The 20,405-nt window shown below is 57.4% G+C and overlaps 2 protein-coding genes across 2 annotated transcripts; both read left to right on the top strand.

Annotated features, from left to right (window-relative positions):
- The first annotated feature begins 326 nt into the window (after positions 1–326).
- Mib2 (MIB E3 ubiquitin protein ligase 2) lies at positions 327–14,745 on the top strand. The gene is made up of 20 exons (XM_051171225.1): positions 327–925; positions 2,239–2,394; positions 8,292–8,561; positions 8,647–8,818; positions 9,740–9,846; positions 9,943–10,137; positions 10,242–10,384; positions 10,507–10,614; positions 11,451–11,555; positions 11,652–11,814; positions 11,890–12,023; positions 12,097–12,245; positions 12,344–12,500; positions 12,691–12,851; positions 12,941–13,067; positions 13,157–13,390; positions 13,715–13,893; positions 13,975–14,162; positions 14,239–14,304; positions 14,417–14,745. The coding sequence occupies exons 3-20, from the start codon at positions 8,315–8,317 to the stop codon at positions 14,653–14,655; spliced, it is 2,874 nt and encodes a 957-aa protein (XP_051027182.1). The 5' UTR covers positions 327–925; positions 2,239–2,394; positions 8,292–8,314; the 3' UTR covers positions 14,656–14,745.
- Positions 14,746–16,024: 1,279 nt separating this feature from the next.
- Positions 16,025–20,272, top strand: Mmp23b (matrix metallopeptidase 23B). The gene is made up of 8 exons (XM_051171924.1): positions 16,025–16,364; positions 16,860–16,999; positions 17,121–17,260; positions 17,330–17,497; positions 17,898–18,062; positions 18,144–18,254; positions 18,335–18,461; positions 19,763–20,272. Exons 1-8 carry the CDS (start codon positions 16,212–16,214, stop codon positions 19,935–19,937), a joined length of 1,179 nt encoding a protein of 392 aa, XP_051027881.1. The 5' UTR covers positions 16,025–16,211; the 3' UTR covers positions 19,938–20,272.
- The last annotated feature ends 133 nt before the right edge of the window (positions 20,273–20,405 follow it).

The raw sequence follows: 20,405 nt of genomic DNA, 5'->3' as shown, positions 1-20,405 counted from the left end.
GGAAACTGGTCCAGCGCAAGAGGGCGGCGCCACGCGGGCTCCGCCCAGACGCACTTCCGGGCGCGGGTCTTCCCGACCCCGTTCTCTCCTGGAATGCATCCCTATTTACCGAGACTTTTCCAGTATTTCTCTAGACAGGCAGAGCTCCGCCGACCGTAGACGCCGCGGTTGTCGGTTCGTTTGCGGCAGCAACAGATGCGAACGTCACGCTGCGGGGGGCGGGGATGTCTCTCCGGAACTACACGCTCCGCCCCTGACCGAAGCGCGTGACGTCACGCGCAGGGCCTACTGGGAGCTGCTCGCCCCGCCCCCGGGCCGGCGCAGCAAACTACAACTCCCGGCAGTCTGTGCGGCGGCCCGGGACAGTTGTCGGGGGGCCGTGGTGGGGCTGCCCGGTGGGCTGGCGCTGGAGAGCCGGCCTTGCCAGGCGCCGTTGAGGGGTGGAGGACCGCGGACTGCTGCTGGCGCCCGGGTCGCGAGCCGAGGATCGCCTGTCAGCCTCTGCGCTGCAGCAACACCGGGTGTTGCTGGGCCGAACGAGCATCTTCCCAGCGCCGGGGGCGGTGGCACGGGGCCCAGGAGCCCTCATCAGCCTCACCGGGCTGCGGCTTGGGCGAGCGGCTTGGGCCTTTGCGCGCGGCAGGCTTCTGGTCCTCCGCTCCTGGGCACGGCTCGTGCCCGGTGCGCGTTCTCGGTGCGTGGGGGTGATACTGCGTGTCCCAGCCGCCGGACCCCTGACAGCTTTTTAAGGCGAGCAGCGGCCTCTGTCCCTTCTCAGGTGTTAACTGCGTCTCCGCCACCCCTGGCCACACAGGGTTGGATCTCGCGGAAGGTCAGCCCGGCAGAGCCCAGTCCCAAGTCTCCAAGCATCAGGGCTCCTGCCCGATTCTCAAGGCGGGTGGGGGACACTTGGATCTCCAGACAGGTGAGCGCTTGACAGCTGGGGCCTGACAGTTTGGGTTTGGTTCGTTCCCCTTGATGCTGTCTGATGTTCTGTCAGGGCTTGTGTTTGCGTCTTAATGTGCCTGAGTGGACCAGGCAGTGAGAAATCGTCCTTCCTGCCTCCTCTGGGTTCAGAACCAAGGAGAGAAGCAGAGACGCCAGGAAGGCTCCTGATGAGCCAGTCGGCTTGGGGACAGAGCAAGGTTAGCCCCTTGCAGAAGGTCTCCTGGCTGCACATTGCACTCTGGCCTGTTGCTTCTGATGCAACAAGTATCTGGTTGTCGTTATCGCACCCAAGGTCAGTCCTGGGCAGCGTGAGGAACCCCGAGCTGCAGGGTATCTGGAGTTCTCCGGCAAGATAACCAATATCATGATACCCCTGAACCTTAGCAGATGTCTTGATGTGGGGCGATCTGGTTTCCTGGCCTCTGTGTCTTAGGTTGGCATTCTTTGATTTTACTGGCACCTGGGGTGCCGACCTGCCTGGCAGGGGCTTCTGAGACACCAGTTTTTGCCGCACATTTTCAGTTCAGCAGGGTCTCAGGCACCACCAGAAGTGTAGGTAGGTAAGTGTCAGTCCCGAGTGCTCTCTGTGTCATGTAACTGTCCGTCTGAACAAAGGCAACCCGCCAGCATCCACACAGTAAACGTGATTTAATTTTTATGGTTGTGTGGGGCTTCCTAATAAAATATTCACATAATAAGAGACAGCAGTGGTCTACACCGTCCTGATAATTCTAACCTATTAAGGGGTGTACACTGTCTCGACATGGTGCCCCACACATGCTTTTATTCATTTATTTTGGTTTTTCGAGACAGGGTTTCTCCGTGTAACAGCTCTGGCTGTCCTGGACTCACTTCGCGAAGGCCAGGCTAATCTTGAACTCATAAAGATCCACCTGCCTCTGTCTCCCGAGTGCTGGGATTAATGGCGTGTGTCCACCACCCAGCTCACACATGCTTTTAATTCCAGCACTTGAAAGGAATCCCGGGCCATCCTGGTCTACATATTTTGTTTGTTTGTTTGTTTTTATTTTGTTTTTTTTAGAGACAGGGTTTCTCTGTGTAGCCTTGGCTGTCCTGGACTCGCTTTGTAGAACAGAGATCCACCTGCCTCTGCCTCCCGAGTGCTGGGATTAAAGGCGTGCGCCACCACTCCCGTCCCCCCCCCCCCTTTTTTTTAAAGTTTGTTTCTTAAAGGAAGAAATACTGGTAGCAACAGCAGCCACAATGATCACTGTCTGGTTATCCTAGTAAATACTGAGTAAAACTGCCTCTAAAATGATCTTTCCCCAGGCTGGCTTCCTGCCTACCTGTTTGGTTTGCTGTGTTCTGTGCTGGCAATGGCTGCTAGTTTCCCACAGGAAGTTTTGGTGGCTGAGAACATTTGCAGCCTAGGAAGCAGCAACTAAATACCTGGCATGCTGACTAGAGGCTTCTGTGTGTCCTAAGGTGAGTTCTTTCTTTCTTTCTTTCTTTCTTTCTTTCTTTCTTTTTTCTTCAAGACAGGGCTTCTTTGTATAGCTTTGGCTGTCCTGGAACTAGCCCTGTAGACCTGGTTGGCCTCGAACTCACAGAGATCTGCCTGCCTCTGCTTCCTAAGTGCTGGGATTGCAGGTGAGTTTTAATATGTATATATATATATACATATACATATTTATATGTATACACACACACACACACATATGGTGTGCACCACCACAGCAAGCATGAAAAGAAATTTTTAGAGTCATTTACAGGCTGTGGTCTAACTGGTCCAACAGTAATTGTCTCCTGATGGAAAGTCCAAATCCACAAGGCTGGGTGTCTCAGCTGGCATTCAGTATAGGTTACGGTCAGGAAGAAGCACGCTCCACTGCCAGCGAATTGAAATGGGGTAAGCAGATAAGAACAGAAGTTTCCTAGTCCAGGACAGCCGAGATAACACAGAGAAACCCTGTCTCAAAACACTGAAAAAAAAAATAAATAAAGGAGCAAAAGTCGGGGCTGGAGAGGTGGCTCAGAGGTTAAGAGCACTGACTGCTCTTCCAAAAGTCCTGAGTTCAATTCCCAGCACCCACATGGTGGCTCACAACTATTTATAATGAGATCTGGTGCCCTCTTCTGGTGTGCAGGTGTACATGCAAGCAGAACACTCATAAATATAAAAATAAATATATTTTTTAAAAGAACAAAAGTTTCTTTCTTCCCCCCTTTCTATAAACTGCCACCAGAAGGTGTGGCCCATATCAAAGGTGAGTCTTCCCAGCTTAAAAGATTCAGATTAAAGGTGGGTCTTCCCACTTCAATGTTTTTTTTTTTTTTTTTTTTTTGAGACAGGGGTTCTCTGTGTACCCTTGACTGTTCCAGACTCACTTTGTAGACCAGACTAGCCTTGAACTTACAGAGATCCGCCTGCCTCTGCCTCCCGGAGTGCTGTGATTAGAGGCATGTGCCACCATGCCCAGCCCCACCCTTCAGTGATTTAATTAAGAAGAATCCCTCACAGGGGTGCCCTGCTGCCTGGGCTTTAGTTAATTTCAGATGTAGTCAAGATGTTGACCAAGAGCAGCTATCACAGCAGGGAAGGTCCAGAAAGGGACAATAACAGTAAGATCCCAGAGAAGCTGGCTGTCCTTCACGACAGACCTCCGGTCCTGCGTCTCACCAGGCACTTCTCCTAGGCCCCCTGAGCATATATACTCACCTGAAGCTTGGCATAGTTGACTCGTCATTCGCTGGCCTGGTGCTGCACCCAGCATGTTGGCCTCCAGCTTCCCTCTTGACTCTGCCCTGGGCCTTAGAGAGTTTGGTCAGTCAGTGGCCAGGTAAGCATAAAGAATAAGACCTTTGTCAGGAAACTCTATTCTGAGCTGGGCGTGGTGGCCCACGCCTGTAATCTCAGCACTCAGGAGGCAGAGGCAAGCTGATCGCTGTGAGTTGGAGGCCAGCCTGGTCTACAAAGTGAGTCTAGCACAGCCCAAGGCTACAAAGAGAAATCCTGTCTCAAAAAAAGAAAAAAGAAAAAGAAAACTCCATTCTGAAGTGGTCTCACGCCCCCAGCTCTCTGTTGATCATGAAGTAGACAGGCCCTTTCATTGTGGCCGGGTCCCCGTGCCGTCCAACGAGGAAGACCCTCTAGGTGGATGAGAACAAGAGCTGAGTCCACAATGGAGACCTCCCCCAGTGTCATCTCTGCCTTCCTGCTTCTTCTCATTCTGCTGTGGACCACTCCATGTGCTCCAGGAGAACCTGTCTGTTCTCAGATAGCGGCATCACAGGCCAAGGAATGGGACGCTAAAAGCAGGCTGGTAACAGTGCAGAAACCTGGAGGGTGGAGGGAAAGGAACGGAAGCCGTCGACTGGGTCTTCTAATAGTGTCACAGAATGCCATATTCAGGGACTCTGTCTCCTGCCCGATTTTGCAGTGACTATGTTCTAGGAGGCAGCAGAGAGACATTGCCAGAGAGAGGCGCAGCTCAGGGAAGGAAATCCCAGTCAGATAACACCACGCAGGATGTAGAGTGCTACCTCCTAGACCTGAGGCCGTGGGGACGGGGGACACAGGCTCTCAAGTTGCATGTGCCACCAGTGCTGGGTGCTTCTTAGTGTTTACCACAGGGAAGCTTGACTGTGGAAGAAGTCGTGTACTGAACCTCCTGCCTACACTCCGACTGTGTTGTTGGTGCAGCCTTAGGCTTTGGGATGCTGGTTATGAGCAGAGAGCCTTTTCTGTGTTCCATATGGTTGTGTTCTGGCTTTGCTGGACTGGTGGTTGGGGGAAGCTCTAGAGACTGGGCTGGGTACTCTCCACATGAGCTCTATGCCCTCTGCCCATTCTCCTGAAAGCGGGGCCATACATGGGCTAAGCTTGTTGTCATGTTTGAAGCCCACCTTACTCTATGTCTTGTAAAAGGCCCAGCGCCAAGTGATTATTGCAGTTGTGGATAAGCTGTGGCTGAGAAGCTGCTCGCAGGAGCAGAGACTTGCCACACAGGACCTGTTGTTGTTGGCTCCTCCTCCTCCTCCCATGCCTCTTTTTCCCCTTCCCCACCCTCTCTCTTTTGAGATATGATCTTGCTATGTCACCCTAAGCAGATTTGAACTTGAGAGTCTGTTGCCTCAGCCTCCCAAATGCAAAATCTACAAGTGTGCACCACCATGCCTGGTCCAGGGTGTGGCTGTCAGTGTCCCCTGCTTTCAGAGCAACTGTTGAGTGTGTCTGCCCACTTTTGTTGGAGTCTGAGGTTCTATTGTAACAAGCCTTGCTCTGGCTGGACAGGTATGCTGGAGTGAGAATGAGGTCTTCCCAGCTGTGATGACCTCTGTTAGCAGGAAAGAAGGCTCGTGTGGTTCCCATCACACAATGAGCAGCCTGGCGGAGGCAGAGCTGTGTCTCTGAAGAGCAGTGCCAGGACTGCGCCCACAGGCCACTGTCTTAGTCCCCCCTCTCTTAGTCATGTGCAGAGGATGCTGGGAGTGCATAGAGTGCCTAGCCTGAGAGTGCTCTGCACTTTTAGGAGATCTGCATGGAGAGAATGTGAACTCAAAGCAAGGACCTAGGAAAAGACAAGGCTGGGAGCCTTGGAGTGCAGGTTGTCTGGCTGGGAAGGTGCACTGAGAAACTTCAGTCCCATTCCAACACACCTGCTTGGTTCATTTCCCTCCAGGATGGCCCCAGGAGTCAGCCGTGGCCATTACCAGGGAGGAACATGGAGCTGAGCCTCCCAGTGGAACGTGCTCCTTGGTGTGTGATGTGTCTGTGCCACTCAGGGTGAGGCACCAGTATCTGGCTTGCAGTGTTTGTGGGGCCCAGGCTACCTGGGCCATCAAAACACAGAGTCTGTAGTCATAACAGGAGCCAAGCACAAGCTCCCCTACTTTTCTGTGTCTCGTGCATCCTAGATACTCAGTTGCTGTTGAGTCTGGCCAGGCCTGAGTCTGACGACATGGGCTCTGGCAGGGAAAGGACTTGGTGCTGTCCTCAAAGACCTTGTGCACTCAGCTGCCCTGCGGTTGTCCCTCCTGTGGATTTCCCCTGGCATCAGGCCTTGGTGCCACATCTCAGCAGGGACCCTAGGGCTCATGGAGAGGACAGACGCCGTCCATGGACAGATATGGAGGGTCCTTGAAGAAGCAGAGCTCAGCTGTGTGGGGAGCTTTCTTAGGCGACGAGCCAGGAGAGAGAGCCACCTGCCTTTGCTGTGGGTCTAGGAAGAAGAGCTTCAGGAGGGGCTTGAGGAATGGTGTGGTGGTTAAGCTGCCTGCTCTCCAGAAGGCCGACAGGTTCAATCCCTAGCATCCACACGACGCCTCGCAGTCACCTCTCATGCCCTCTTTTTGTCCTCTCTTGGCACTGCACACATGTGGTAATGCAGACATACACAGGCAAAACCCCACACATGAAATAATTTAAAACATTAAAACTGCACAAAGTCTTGCTGGCCAAGAGGTTTGTGGTCCTGAGTACGGGGTGAGATGCAGGCCCAGAGTCAGCATGTAACAGTGCCCTGTGTGTAGCACAGGATTCTGGGCAGCACTGGAGTTGTTACTGTTTGGCTCTAGGACAGCCTGTGGTGCTCAGGCCTTCAGCTAGTGGATGCAGTTAGGCAAGACTGCTGGTCTTCCTTACTGTCCCCTGGGTGGGGGGAGCTGGGCAGGCCAGGAGGCTGTCAGTCCACGGCACAGACTGGAAGAGGGCCCAGGCAGAGGGATGCTATGTGCTGTCCCTCTCTTGTGGCTCACTTGGCCCCGATCTGGCCTCTGCCTCATGGCCAAGGAAGGGACACTGGCCTCCAGATAGAGCTGGCAGGACCCTGTGGTGCTGACAGCTGCCCCCAGACGGGCCTGCTGGTGTTGGCCACTCTGAGCAGCCCCCACTCCTTCCCCAGATGCGGAGCTTGGTGCTTAAATGGGACGAAGCAGAAGCGACTTGTGCAGGAGCCTCTGCGCCTCCCCGTCCCGGCAGTCTGTCTGTCACCTTCATTTGTGTGCCTGGATGGCGGCACTTTAAAGGCTGAGGCAGGGGAGTCTGGGAAACACCTTGTACATGCTAAGACTCAGAACAGATACATAGTATGACTCAGGCCACACCAACGACCTAAACCTGGGAATGGTTGACACCATAATGCCCTGGCTCCTTTGCCTGCCCACTGCTGTCATCGCCGTTACTCATTTTTCTTCTTCTTCTTTTTTTTTTTTTTTTTTTTGGTTTTTCGAGACAGGGTTTCTTTGTGTAGCCTTGGCTGCCCTGGACACTCTCTTTGTAGACCAGGCTGGCCTCGAATTCATACAGATCTGCCCGGCCTGCCTGTCTCTGTAAGTGGAGTCACTGTAGTGGACACTCTTACCTCTGGCTACTGCCCTTCCATGTCCATCATCTTTATTTTGCTGCCCCAGACTCCCGGGCACTGAATACTGCAAGGCCCAGTTCACCATGAGGAACACAGGGCAGGCACTTCTGTGAGCGGTCCTACTGTATGGCTGGACCACGCTTTTCCAGAGAAGCTCCCTACAGTGTTGTGTGGCTTTACTGCACTGGCCTTGGAAGTGTGGAGCCGAGGGTCTTGTCCTGCCTGTGAGCAGGGTAACAAGACATTCCACGTGTAGTATGTGGCCTGGAGTGCACGCTTCTGTGTCTGAGCCGTTTTCAGTTTGTCTGACTTTTTCATATAGACTGTGGGTTGTTTACCATGAGCCTCTTCTCTCACACATGAACAACAGCCCTTTAGCTCAGTCCCACATAGCACTGAACTGCACAGAAAGATAAGTCTTTGCCTCTGAAAGATGGATGGCCTTACAGTCCCTAACATGGATGTCTACAATACACATCAATTAGCTTTACTTTAAAATAATTTATTTTTGGATCCAGCCTAGAACTCACTGTGTAGCCCAGGCTGGTCTTGAACCTCTCCCTTGCTGCTGCCTCCTGAGTGCCAGCGTTAAAGTGTGCACCATCACGTCCAGCTCTAGCGTTGAAGTGCACGTATACTGATGGAGCATCGTGCACAGACCTTTGGAAGAAATCCACCAGCATGCGGCCGCTGTGCCAGGCTCAGTCCCTGATCCTCTGGGCCTGGCTACTTAGGATGCTCCCAGCCTCAGCCCCTTCCTTTCAGTTACTGTAGTGGGCACCTTGCATTTAGCTTCCACCCTTCCGTGTCTGTCAGCTTTGTTCTGCTGCCCCCACCGCTCTCTCTCCTGGGTCCCTCTGGTCCCGGCCTGTAGGCCCGTGCTCTGTGTTTCCCAAGCCCCTGTTGTCCTTTCTTTGTTCTTTGATCTTGACCCATACTTGCCACCTTGCCATGTGTCCTATGATTAGCCTGGTCACATGGTATTCTGACATAAACTGAGCGTGCTCTCTGTTGCAGGCCCTTGAACACCCCCACTCACCATGGACCTGGACCCCCACGCAGGTGTGCAGGTGGGCATGCGCGTGGTTCGCGGAATGGACTGGAAGTGGGGCCAGCAGGATGGAGGTGAGGGCGGTGTGGGCACCGTGGTGGAGCTTGGCCGCCATGGCAGCCCCTCGACCCCCGACCGGACAGTTGTTGTTCAGTGGGACCAGGGCACACGTACCAACTATCGAGCTGGCTACCAAGGTGCCCATGACCTGCTGCTCTATGACAACGCCCAAATCGGTGTGTGTTGATGCCCAGCTGTGGGTGGGGCTGGCCCTGTGACAGGAGACCAGCCAGTCCTCACTTAACCCCGTCCAACACCTAGGTGTCCGCCACCCCAACATCATCTGTGACTGCTGTAAGAAGCATGGGCTTCGTGGCATGCGCTGGAAGTGCCGTGTCTGCTTTGACTATGACCTCTGCACACAGTGCTACATGCACAACAAGCACGACCTTACCCACGCCTTCGAGCGCTACGAGACCTCCCACTCACGCCCGTGAGTTCCCGATGCAGTGGCCGACCTGCCCAGGGTCTTCTGACTGGTGCCTTTGACATCTTGCCAGGCCTTGGCCACTGGCTGAGTCACTTCCAAAAGTACCTAGCAAGTCCTCCCTGAGTGATTTCCTTGAAGAATAGCCAGGGTCAGGTCACCCTAGAGTCCTGAGAGCGACGGTCCCCCATTTCCCACTGAAGGCCTGTTCCAGGCACACTGTGCAGTGGGCTCTGTGCATGGGATTTCCTCTGCCACCCTTAGAGTCAGGCAGGCATAACTCCCGAGGGCAGCTGCAGCCCGCAGCACTGAGGGTGCTCTGTGTACAGCCCGCATCCCCTGGTGGTGCCAGGTCTGTCGAGGAGGCTGGTCCCTGGGCAGCTCTCTGGGTGCCAGCCCATAGGTACAGCTGGGCGTGGCCCTGGCCTGATGAGAGAGATGAGGCTGGGAGACAGGCCTGTTGATTGACTTGGGAAGGTACTTGGGCATCATCCCTCATTCTCTGCACCTTCTTGATCTTCCCTGTGTGTGGAGAGAGGTGCATATAGGTCTCTTCTGGCCAACGTGAGGTCAGAGCAGCTGTCTGTGCTGATGCCAGATAATGTTCGATTCCTCTGCTCTTCGCTCGGCCCCTGCTGCCTTAAGGGCCGCCGACAGGGACGGATCACACAGACTACTCCAAGAGTCATCTCAGGTCCCTTTATGGTCTGGTATTGGTGAAGGTCTTGCAGAGACATTGAATAGCTTGTTCCCTCTCCCAAAGTGTGGAGGTCTGATGGGAAGGCCGTTCCAGGGCAATAGTTCAGCCTGAAATCCAGAATAACCTATCCTATAGACCATGGTGCCATCAGGTTAGGGGACAAGGTGGGCAGTGCAGGGTCCGGCCAGCATTCCACTCTGCATGGCTTAGGACTCATTCTCTTACAGGGTCACGCTGAGTCCGCGGCAGGGCCTGCCTCGAATCCCGCTCAGGGGCATCTTTCAGGGAGCAAAAGTGGTACGGGGACCTGACTGGGAGTGGGGATCACAGGACGGTGAGTGATGTCTGGAGGAAGACAGGGAGGTGAAGCTGTTCGTAGCTCAGCCTTGAGGCACACTCTTAGCCTGTTGGTGTGCAACTGTCTTCCCAGGAGGGGAAGGGAAGACAGGCCGTGTGGTGGACATCCGTGGCTGGGATGTGGAGACAGGCCGAAGTGTGGCCAGTGTGACGTGGGCAGATGGAACTACCAATGTGTACCGTGTGGGCCACAAGGGCAAGGTGGATCTCAAGTGTGTTGGTGAGGCAGCGGGCGGCTTTTACTACAAGGAGCACCTCCCAAAGCTTGGTACGGGGCTGGCTTTGACACCAGCTGCCCTCCTGCCCTGACATGTCCTGTTGCATGGCGAGGCAGATTGCTGCCTGAGGCCTAGCCTGTCACCCTCCTCCCAGGCAAGCCAGCAGAGCTACAGCGCAGGGTGAGTGCTGATGGCCAGCCCTTCCAGCGTGGGGACAAGGTCAAGTGTCTGCTGGATACAGATGTGCTAAGGGACATGCAAGAAGGCCATGGTGGCTGGAACCCTAGGATGGCAGAGGTGAGCCACCTCTTCTGCGGAGTCCCTATGTGCCCCCCTTCCCAAGTTCTTTGGACCCCTATCCCTCTTCCTGCCCCAAGAGTCCAGCCTGACCCAGCCATAGCCTCCGTGACCCGCCACAGTTTATCGGACAGATGGGCACTGTGCACCGCATCACAGACCGTGGGGACGTGCGCGTGCAGTTCAACCATGAGACGCGCTGGACCTTCCACCCTGGGGCTCTCACCAAGGTGCCTAGGGGGCTGGGCTGAGCCCCACTTATTGCTTCTAATTCCCTCCATGTACCTGTTCAGTCTTGGGAGTGGTTAGGCAGGCCTAGGGCACCAGGGTCCCCATGAGTTTGCAGACCTGAAGGAAGGGGAGAGCCTGGTGGGTAGAGGTGGGATCAGGAAGGGAATCCAGTGTGAGGGACACAGGAAAGTGAGGCATCTTAGCCTGTGGGCCAGCAGCTCTGTCCTGAGGACAGACGAAAGGCAGTTCGGTAGGCTCGAAGCGGGGCCACACTTTCTGGAGTTGCAGTGTGCACCATGGAGGCAGATGGGTTTGGAAGGCTCTGGAAGCTGTTTGGAAAGCTAGACTATGGGATGGCCAGAGGGGACACTGAGCGGGGCATTCCTGCCTGGACATGGAGGAGGGTACTGGAGGACAGGTTCACTCTGGACACAGGTATATGCATTGTGTGTATAGATCCATGTGGGGACCCCACCCTCCTTCCAGGCCGTGCGCTGGCACCCTGGGCTCCCACCCAACTCCCTCCTCAACTTCTTTCCTGGATCTATACCACATTTTCCATGCTGCCTTGTGTCTGGTCAATGGATAGGTACACTGGAAAGCAGGTCTCCTGGCCTTTGATTTGGTCTGGTTGCTGTTACCTTTCTGCTTCTCTGACTGTCATCCCCTGTGGCTCGGGCTGGCCACTCAGGCCTGTTTCCTGACCAGATGGACCATTTGGTTGTACTTGAGGCAGGAACTGGGGCCAAGGTTAATTCTTCTTGCCCTCCTCCATGACCCCGAGGAGACACAAGAAGCTGGAGGGACTCCCCTGACAGGCTTCTCTGTCATCTAGCACAACAGCTTCTGGGTGGGTGATGTGGTCCGGGTCATCGATGACCTTGATACTGTGAAGCGACTGCAGGCTGGACACGGTGAATGGACCGATGACATGGCCCCTGTGAGTCTTGATGTCTGTCAGCACCACATGCACCCCACCCCACCCCTGCTGCTGTCGGCTCCACCTCCAACCTGTTGTGACCCCTCCTCTTCTCAGGCCCTGGGCCGAGTGGGGAAAGTGGTGAAGGTGTTTGGAGATGGAAACTTGCGTGTGGCGGTTGGCGGCCAGCGGTGGACCTTCAGCCCCTCCTGCCTGTTGGCCTACCGACCTGAGGAAGATGCCAACTTGGATGTGGCTGAGCGTGCCAGAGAGAACAAAAGTGCGGCATCAGTCTCAGTGGCTGGTGGGAGGCAGGGCAGCCCCTGGCCGGCACTTACCTCACCCCTGCCCCCAGGCTCACTGAGTGTGGCCCTGGACAAGCTTCGGACCCAGAAGAGTGACCCAGAGCACCCAGGGAGGCTGGTAGTAGAGGCTGCACTGGGGAATGTAGCCCGGGCTCTGGATCTCCTGCGGAAGCACCCAGAGCAGGCAAGCTGCCACTCTGACCATCTGACAGGGTTAGGGGGAGTGCCTAGAACTCATGACTTGGTTTTCCTCACAGGTGGACACCAAGAACCAGGGCAGGACTGCCCTGCAGGTGGCTGCTTACCTGGGCCAGGTAGAGCTGGTGCGGCTGCTGCTGCAGGCGAGGGCAAGCGTGGACCTGCTGGATGAGGAAGGCAACACTGCGCTGCACTACACAGCTCTGGGGTGAGGCCAGGGCAGGCTGCTGGGTTGTGCTGGGAAGAAACTTAAGAGTGGGTATACAAGATGGAGTGTCCCCCAAACCCTCCCATTTCTTCCATTAGGAACCAGCCGGAGGCCACACGGGTGCTCCTGAGTGCAGGATGTGGGGTGGATGCTCAGAACAGCACACGCAGCACAGCTTTACATGTGGCTGTACAGAGGGGCTTCCTAGAGGTGGTAAAGACCCTGTGTGAGCGAGGCTGTGATGTCAACTTGCCGGTGAGTGACAGGCCCTGGTTGTTCTGGCACTAACCAGCCCCAGGTCAAGGAAGCAACTTGACCATGGGAAATGAATTGCTGTGTGAGCAGCCCCTCTGTTGTAGGAAGCCCATGCAGACACACCCCTGAGCAGCCCCTCTGTTGTAGGAAGCCCATGCAGACACACCTCTGAGCAGCCCCTCTGTTGCAGGATGCCCATGCAGACACACCCCTGCATTCTGCCATCTCTGCGGGTGCTGGGGCCAATAGCATCGTCGAAGTCCTCACTGAGGTGCCTGGCATCGATGTCACTGCTACCAACAGCCAGGGCTTTACACTGCTGCACCACGCGTCCCTCAAGGGCCATGTGCTGTGAGTGCGGGGCTGGGCAGCTACCTTGCCACAGAGCACTCTGGTGAAGTGCTAGGGAAGACCTTGGACAGACACTCTCGTTCCCACAGAGCAGTCAGAAAGATTCTGGCGCGGGCACGGCAGCTGGTGGATGCCAAGAAGGAGGATGGCTTTACTGCACTACATCTGGCAGCTCTCAACAACCACCGTGAGGTGGCCCAGGTCCTAATCCGAGAGGTGGGTGCAGGGTCCCCAGGGCCATTCACAGGCCAGGAACCAGACCCAGTGGGGTCTCAGAGCTGAGCCTGTGTCCGCCCTTTCCCCAGGGTCGCTGTGACGTGAATGTGCGCAGTCGGAAGCTGCAGTCTCCACTGCACCTGGCCGTGCAGCAGGCCCACCTTGGGCTGGTACCGCTGCTCGTGGATGCTGGATGCAGTGTCAACACTGAGGATGAGGAGGGAGACACAGCCCTACACGTGGCACTGCAGCGCCATCAGCTGTTGCCCCTGGTGGCTGACAGGGCTGGGGGGGACCCAGGGCCCATGCAGCTACTGTCAAGGGTGAGGAAGTAAGGTGTGGGTGCTGGAAAAGAAGGCAGGGGTCATTTTTCACTCCCTTTATGCCCCAGGAAACCAGGGTTTCTGGAGAGTGGGCAGTTTGGAGGATTGAGTTTCAGGAGCCATCCTCTGTAATCCAGACCAACCTGGAAAACAGTTGGCCCCGGTTGGGATGAAAAGATGAAGGGTCTCAGACCCTGCCTAGCAAAGGGTACCTTGAGGGCCTGTCCTCTCCAGAAGCCTTGGCCCAGGAGGTACCCTGTTCAGACGTCTGGCTTCCCTCCTGTCTGTGTGGGTTTCCACCCTTAATCTGTATGTCCTACTCAGCTACAGGCCTCCGGCCTCCCAGGCAGCACAGAGTTGACCGTAGGCGCTGCAGTGGCCTGTTTCCTGGCACTGGAGGGTGCGGATGTAAGCTACGCAAACCACCGCGGCCGGAGCCCGCTGGACCTGGCCACTGAGGGCCGAGTGCTCAAGGCCTTGCAGGGCTGTGCCCAGCGCTTCCGGTGAGACCACGATGGGGAGTGTGTAGGGCGGGGCCAGAGTTAAGGCCACCTGGTCCTTTCAAGTCCTCCTTCCAACTGCAGGGAGCGACAGGCAGGTAGCAGTGGGGGTGTGCCCCCGGGCCCCCGGCATGTGCTGAGCACTCCCAATACCGTGACGAACCTGCGTGTGTCTGGCACAGCAGGGCCAGAAGCCTCGGAGTGCCTGGTGTGCTCGGAGCTGGCACTGCTTGTCCTGTTCTCACCGTGTCATCACCGCACCGTCTGTGAGGGTGAGTGCCGGGTGTGGGGCCCAGGGTGGCCCAGCTGCCTGGTGCAGCCCTACTGACGGTGCACTGCCTCTTGCAGAGTGCGCTCGCAGGATGAAGAAGTGTATCAGGTGCCAGGTGGTCATCAGCAAGAAGCTACGCCCAGGTGGGTGGGAGGAGCTTGGCCTATCCCCTCCGTGCCCCGCGGCAAGCTCACCAGTCTGCACCTAATAATCTTCACACTTCTGTTACTGACTCCCACTCACCTTGTCCCACAGATGGTTCAGAGGTGGTAAACGCCATCCAGGTGCCTGGCCCGCCTCGGCAGCTGGTGGAGGAGCTCCAGAGCCGCTACAGGCAGATGGAGGAGCGCATCACCTGCCCCATCTGCATTGACAGCCACATCCGCCTGGTGTTCCAGTGCGGCCATGGAGCGTGCGCGCCCTGTGGCGCTGCCCTTACCGCCTGCCCCATCTGCCGCCAGCCCATCCGCGACCGCATTCAGATCTTCGTGTGAGCGTGCTCAGCACACCGTGGCTGATCCCAGACCCTCCTTCAAAATCCCCGTATTTTATAAAAAGATTCTCGGACTTTGCTGCCTGTTCCTTGCCTAGGGGTACTCCGCAGGCCCCAGCGATCCTTACCTGACCTCCAACCCCAGAGCGCAAGTCTCCCCAGCCCCCTTCCCCACACTTGGGGCTGCAGGCTGCATGTAGGTCAAGAACACACTCTGGTTGTGGATACAAGCCACTTCAAGTGCCTGGCCATGGTTTGACACAAAGGGGTCCCAGAACTCACACCGTGCTCCAAAAGGCTTAGGCTGGTCCACCCCACGTCACTTTCCTAGTGCCCATCCTGCTTTCCCCCTCCCTCCCCCCTAGGGCGGGGACTTGGACTGTGCAGGTTTTAGCAAGTATGGAGACTCACCTTTCTGGGGGTCCTGGCTTAGGGAGTGGGTGGGAGGCCGCCTGGCGGTTGAACTGGGGCTGAGGGAAGAAGAGAGGGTCGACTTGTTGGGACAAATACTTTGTAACGAAGGGAGGAGTCAGATGGCCAACGCTTTTCAAGAACTTCCAGCGCGGCGGCTCAAGCCGCAGTGAACACCAGCTGGTTGGCGCCACTCTGCTGGCCACTACGTTGTGGCTGTCACCTAGGGTCCCAAGCCGATATGGAAGACTGGGAGGGAGCTCTTACCTTGCTGTCACTGCTCCACCCACCCCACAGTCGGCCCCACCCCGGGGTCCCACCTGGGCCCGGCATCATTTCGCTTGCCACGCTGTGCTCACTCAGTGCCCACCCAGTACAGCCACTGGCTGCCCAGACCACAGCTCCTACCCCGCAGCCAGACCTGTGCGGGGACCATCACAGTTCCTGACTCAGTTCCTGCAGCCCCCTCTCCTCTGAGCCCAAGCAAGAATTCCAGGTCTTGGCACCCTCCCCACACCTCCTGCTCTGCTCCGAAGAGAGCACCCTCTGGCCTAAGGAGACCCTTTCTCAGATGCCCTAAGGGCTCTCCCAGGCCTCCTGCTCACTGCCTTCCCTGAGTCCCCTTCCTACTGCAGTCTCTCCCCAGTGCCTGCTCAACCGCCCTGTTCTCGTTGCCACGTCCCCCTCGCTCTGCGCTTCCCCCTGGCGGGTATGCTGGTTACACTCAGCCAGAAGCAAGGCTTCCCTCCTGGATTTCATTGTGGGTCCAGCGGTTTGAGGGGAAAATCCGAAGGTCATTCACCCCCAGACAAGTGGGCCTGGTCCCCAAATCTGATCCCTGACACCCTGCTTTACTAGCTGTTTCTAGCATTCCGATAGACCCCAGACCCTGCAGTCCGCGTTCTGGCCTGTCACGGACCCTAAGGCCTGGTTCCTGGAACTCCACTTGGGGATGCGGATGTCCCAGACAGGCCAGCTGGTTCACAACTGGAGCCAGCGCCGCCGCCGGCGGGTCCTCGCCCCACTATAGGGCTGTAACTTGAGCCGCCCCGCCGCCAACCCCCCTCCTACTCCGCCCCAGCTCTGCGGTCCAGGCCCCTGCGTCGCGCTGCCCCTTGTGGCCCTGAACCCGACAGTGAGACTGCCATGGGCTGCCGGGCCTGCCTCCTTCCGAAGGCGTCCGGCGCTGTACAGGGCCGCTGGTTGGGGACTGTCCTGAGTGGGTTGTGCCTTCTCTCCGCGCTGGCGTGGCTGGAGTGGCTGGGGGCTCCGGCAGAGACCGCCCGGAGTGCAGCTCAGGTGAGCGGACTGGAGGGCCAGGTGCGAGGAGCGGGTGAGCATCCGAGGGTTTATCAGTGGGCCCATGTGTGAGGAGAGGCTTTGCAGCACTGCCTAAGTCCTTAGATCCAAGCATCTTGAGTTAGTGCCCAGTGGTTGCTGGAGAAGGGAGGCAGCGTCGTCCATCTCCAACTCTGCCCACTCCCATTGGCTATTTTTATGTTTTGGTTGTTAGAGACAGGGTGTCTCCGTGTAGACCAGGCTGGCTTCTGTAGCCTGCCTCCGGAGACTAACGGCGGGTGTGTGCCAACCACCCCACCACGCCTGACTCAACTCCCACCCGCTCTTAACTCCCCACTCCCTGGTGCCGCTGGAAGTAACTCAGTAAGAGTAGAAAAGCGAAAAATCCCAAAGGAGGGCTCTTCTACAGCTTCCTGCACTCCACTGCCTGGACAACAATGCTGGGCACTGGAGACACTTCCTAACCCTCCTCACACCCACTTTCTTACTGTGAAGGGAAGTGTGGACGCACCAAACTCTTCAGGGGGCTCCACTGCCCAGGTCCCCAGCCTGCTGACCATGCTGGTGGCACGAAGACGTCGCTACACGCTGACACCAGCCAGGCTGCGCTGGGACCACTTCAACCTCACATACAGGTGCCGCCTAGACCCGGGTGTGGGTGGGGTGGGTGGGGTGAGATGGGGTAGGTGGGTCAGGCCATATCTCAGAGACTGCCGTCAACACTGACCCTTACACATTACCACCTCCACGGCCCAGGATCCTCTCCTTTCCCCGGAACCTTTTGAGCCCGGAAGAGACAAGGCAGGGCCTGGCTGCTGCCTTTCGCATGTGGAGCGATGTTTCCCCGTTCAGCTTCCGTGAGGTGGCCCCAGAGCGTCCCAGTGATCTCCAGATAGGTGGGTGACTGACGTGTCCCTGACCCCGCCCAGCCCCACAGGTGCTATTGCAGCCTTGTGTCTTCCTAGGTTTCTACCCAGTCAACCACACCGACTGCTCGGTCTCTGCTCTGCACCACTGCTTTGACGGGCCCACAGGTGAATTGGCCCATGCTTTCTTCCCTCCCCACGGTGGCATTCACTTTGATGACAGCGAGTATTGGATCTTGGGCCCCACACGCTACAGCTGGAAGAAAGGTGACCCAACTCCTTGGTTTGGCCTCCTGCTGGGGGCGTCATTCTTTCTACCATGGTGGGCTACGGGGGTGGGGGGTGTGGGATGGGGGGTGGGAGGAGGGCTTTGAGGCAGGCAGATTTCCTGGGTCTGAGTATTTGGGTCGCTGCTGTTAGGGTCAAGCAATCAAGGAAGAGGAACTCTGGTTCTCACAGGCCCGCCCCGACATGCCACTGGAGAGGGAGTCGGAGTTGCATTCCTGAGGACCAAGCTCACAGCTTAGGCCAGGAACATGCTTATCCTCCCTGGCTGCGGCTAAGAGCGGCTTACAGCTGGGTTCCAGCGTCAGTGCCGGGCCTCCTAGAACAACACTGGGAGTGGAAGGGCTGAGGGTGCCCATGCACTAAGCCACGGGTCCCACAGGTGTTTGGCTCACGGACCTGGTGCATGTGGCAGCCCATGAGATTGGCCACGCACTGGGACTGATGCACTCACAGCAAGATCAGGCACTCATGCACCTCAATGCCACATTACGAGGCTGGAAGGCACTGTCCCAGGATGAGCTGTGGGGATTATACCGACTCTATGGTGGGTGCAATGGGGCAGGTGGGTGGGCAGGTGGCCCGTAGGGCTCTGGGCAAGCTCCGAGCCACGTTGCCTTCTTGTTAGGCTGCCTGGACCGGCTGCTTTTGTGTACATCCTGGGCACGAAAAGGATTTTGTGATATCCACCAGAGGCTTATGAAGAGACTCTGCCCCAGGAGCTGTGACTTCTGTTATGGTGACTGAGGTTCAGATGGGGTTGGGTGGGGCCTCCATCTTGGGCCTGGCTAACATGGCATTTTCCTACTCTCTGAATAGAATTCCCATTTCCCACCGTGGCCAGCACCACATCACCCATCAGAATGAAAACCAAGTTTGTGAGAGAGGGCAGGAATATGACCTTCCGCTGTGGGCACAAGATCCGACACAAGAAAGGCAAAGTATAGTGAGTAACCAGCACTGGGCGGGCTTGGGGCTCCGTGGCACGTCCTGGGGCTCCGTGGCACATCCTGGGGCTCCGTGGCATGTCCTGGGGCTCCGTGGCATGTCCTGGGGCTCCGTGGCATGTCCTGGGGCTCCCTGACACATCCTGGGGCTCCGTGGCATGTCCTGGGGCTCCGTGGCATGTCCTGGGGCTCCCTGGCATGTCCTGGGGCTCCGTGGCATATCCTGGGGCTCCGTGGCATGTCCTGGGGCTCCGTGGCATGTCCTGGGGCTCCGTGGCATGTCCTGGGGCTCCGTGGCATGTCCTGGGGCTCCCTGACACATCCTGGGGCTCCGTGGCATGTCCTGGGGCTCCCTGGCACATCCTGGGGCTCCCTGGCATATCCTGGGGTTCCATGGCATGTCCTGGGGCCCCCTGGCATATCCTGGGGCTTCGTGGCATGTCCTGGGGCTCCCTGGCATATCCTGGGGCTTCGTGGCATGTCCTGGGGCTCCCTGGCACATCCTGGGGCTTCGTGGCACGTCCTGGGGCTCCCTGGCACATCCTGGGGCTCCCTGGCATATCCTGGGGCTTCGTGGCATGTCCTGGGGCTCCCTGGCATATCCTGGGGCTTCGTGGCATGTCCTGGGGCTCCCTGGCACATCCTGGGGCTTCGTGGCATGTCCTGGGGCCCCCTGGCATATCCTGGGGCTTCGTGGCATGTCCTGGGGCTCCCTGGCATATCCTGGGGCTTCGTGGCATGTCCTGGGGCTCCCTGGCACATCCTGGGGCTTCGTGGCATGTCCTGGGGCTCCCTGGCATATCCTGGGGCTTCGTGGCACGTCCTGGGGCTCCCTGGCACATCCTGGGGCTTCGTGGCACGTCCTGGGGCTCCCTGGCACATCCTGGGGCTTCGTGGCACGTCCTGGGGCTCCCTGGCACATCCTGGGGCTTCGTGGCATGTCCTGGGGCTCCCTGGCATATCCTGGGGCTTCGTGGCATGTCCTGGGGCTCCCTGGCACATCCTGGGGCTTCGTGGCATGTCCTGGGGCCCCCTGGCATATCCTGGGGCTTCGTGGCATGTCCTGGGGCTCCCTGGCACATCCTGGGGCTTCGTGGCACGTCCTGGGGCTCCCTGGCATATCCTGGGGTTCCGTGGCATGTCCTGAGGCCCCCTGGCATATCCTGGGGTTCCGTGGCATGTCCTGGGGCCCCCTGGCATATCCTGGGGCTTCGTGGCATGTCCTGGGGCTCCCTGGCATATCCTGGGGCCCGTGGCATGGGCAGGACAGGGCAGGCATGCAGGAACCTCCCTCCTGCAGCTGGTACAAGGACCAGGAGCCCCTGGAGTTCTCCTACCCTGGCTACCTGGCCCTGGGCGAAGCACAGCTGAGCATCATCGCTAACGCTGTCAACGAGGGCACCTACACGTGTGTGGTCCGCCAGCACCAGCGTGTTCTCACTACCTACTCCTGGCGGGTCCGAGTGAGGAGCTGAGTCTGCCACAGCCTCTGACTGCAGCCAGCAGATAAAGCACTTTCTCTCCAATGTCTCCGTGCTGTTTCATGGAAAGAGGGAAGGCTAGGCTTTGCCACCTGTCTGTGGGATCCAGGGTCAGCACTCCTCTATTTCTGCAAAGTCCTTTGAGGTGAACACATAGTCCACAGTGCAGCAAGGGCTTTGCAAAGATGGCCTCTAGAGCCGGGAGGTAAAGTGGAGCCAGCTGTCAGCACCAGGGGAGACTGCAGTGTGACTGGAGGGATCAGGGTGAGGGGAGGGAAGAGCTGAGGTCAAGATGGTGTAACAGGGTGTGGTGCTTCTTTTTTTTCCCTCCGAGAGAGACATGGTTTCTCTGTGTAGCCTTGGCTGTCCTGGACTCACTTTATAGACCAGGCTGGCCTCGAATTCACAGTGACCCGCCTGCCTCTGCTGAGATTAAAGGTGTGCACCACCACGCCTGGCCCA

The sequence above is a fragment of the Acomys russatus genome, chromosome 29 (genome assembly GCF_903995435.1).
Source record: "Acomys russatus chromosome 29, mAcoRus1.1, whole genome shotgun sequence".
Taxonomy (NCBI): Eukaryota; Metazoa; Chordata; class Mammalia; order Rodentia; family Muridae; genus Acomys; species Acomys russatus.
This window is presented reverse-complemented; position numbering and strand designations above follow the sequence as displayed.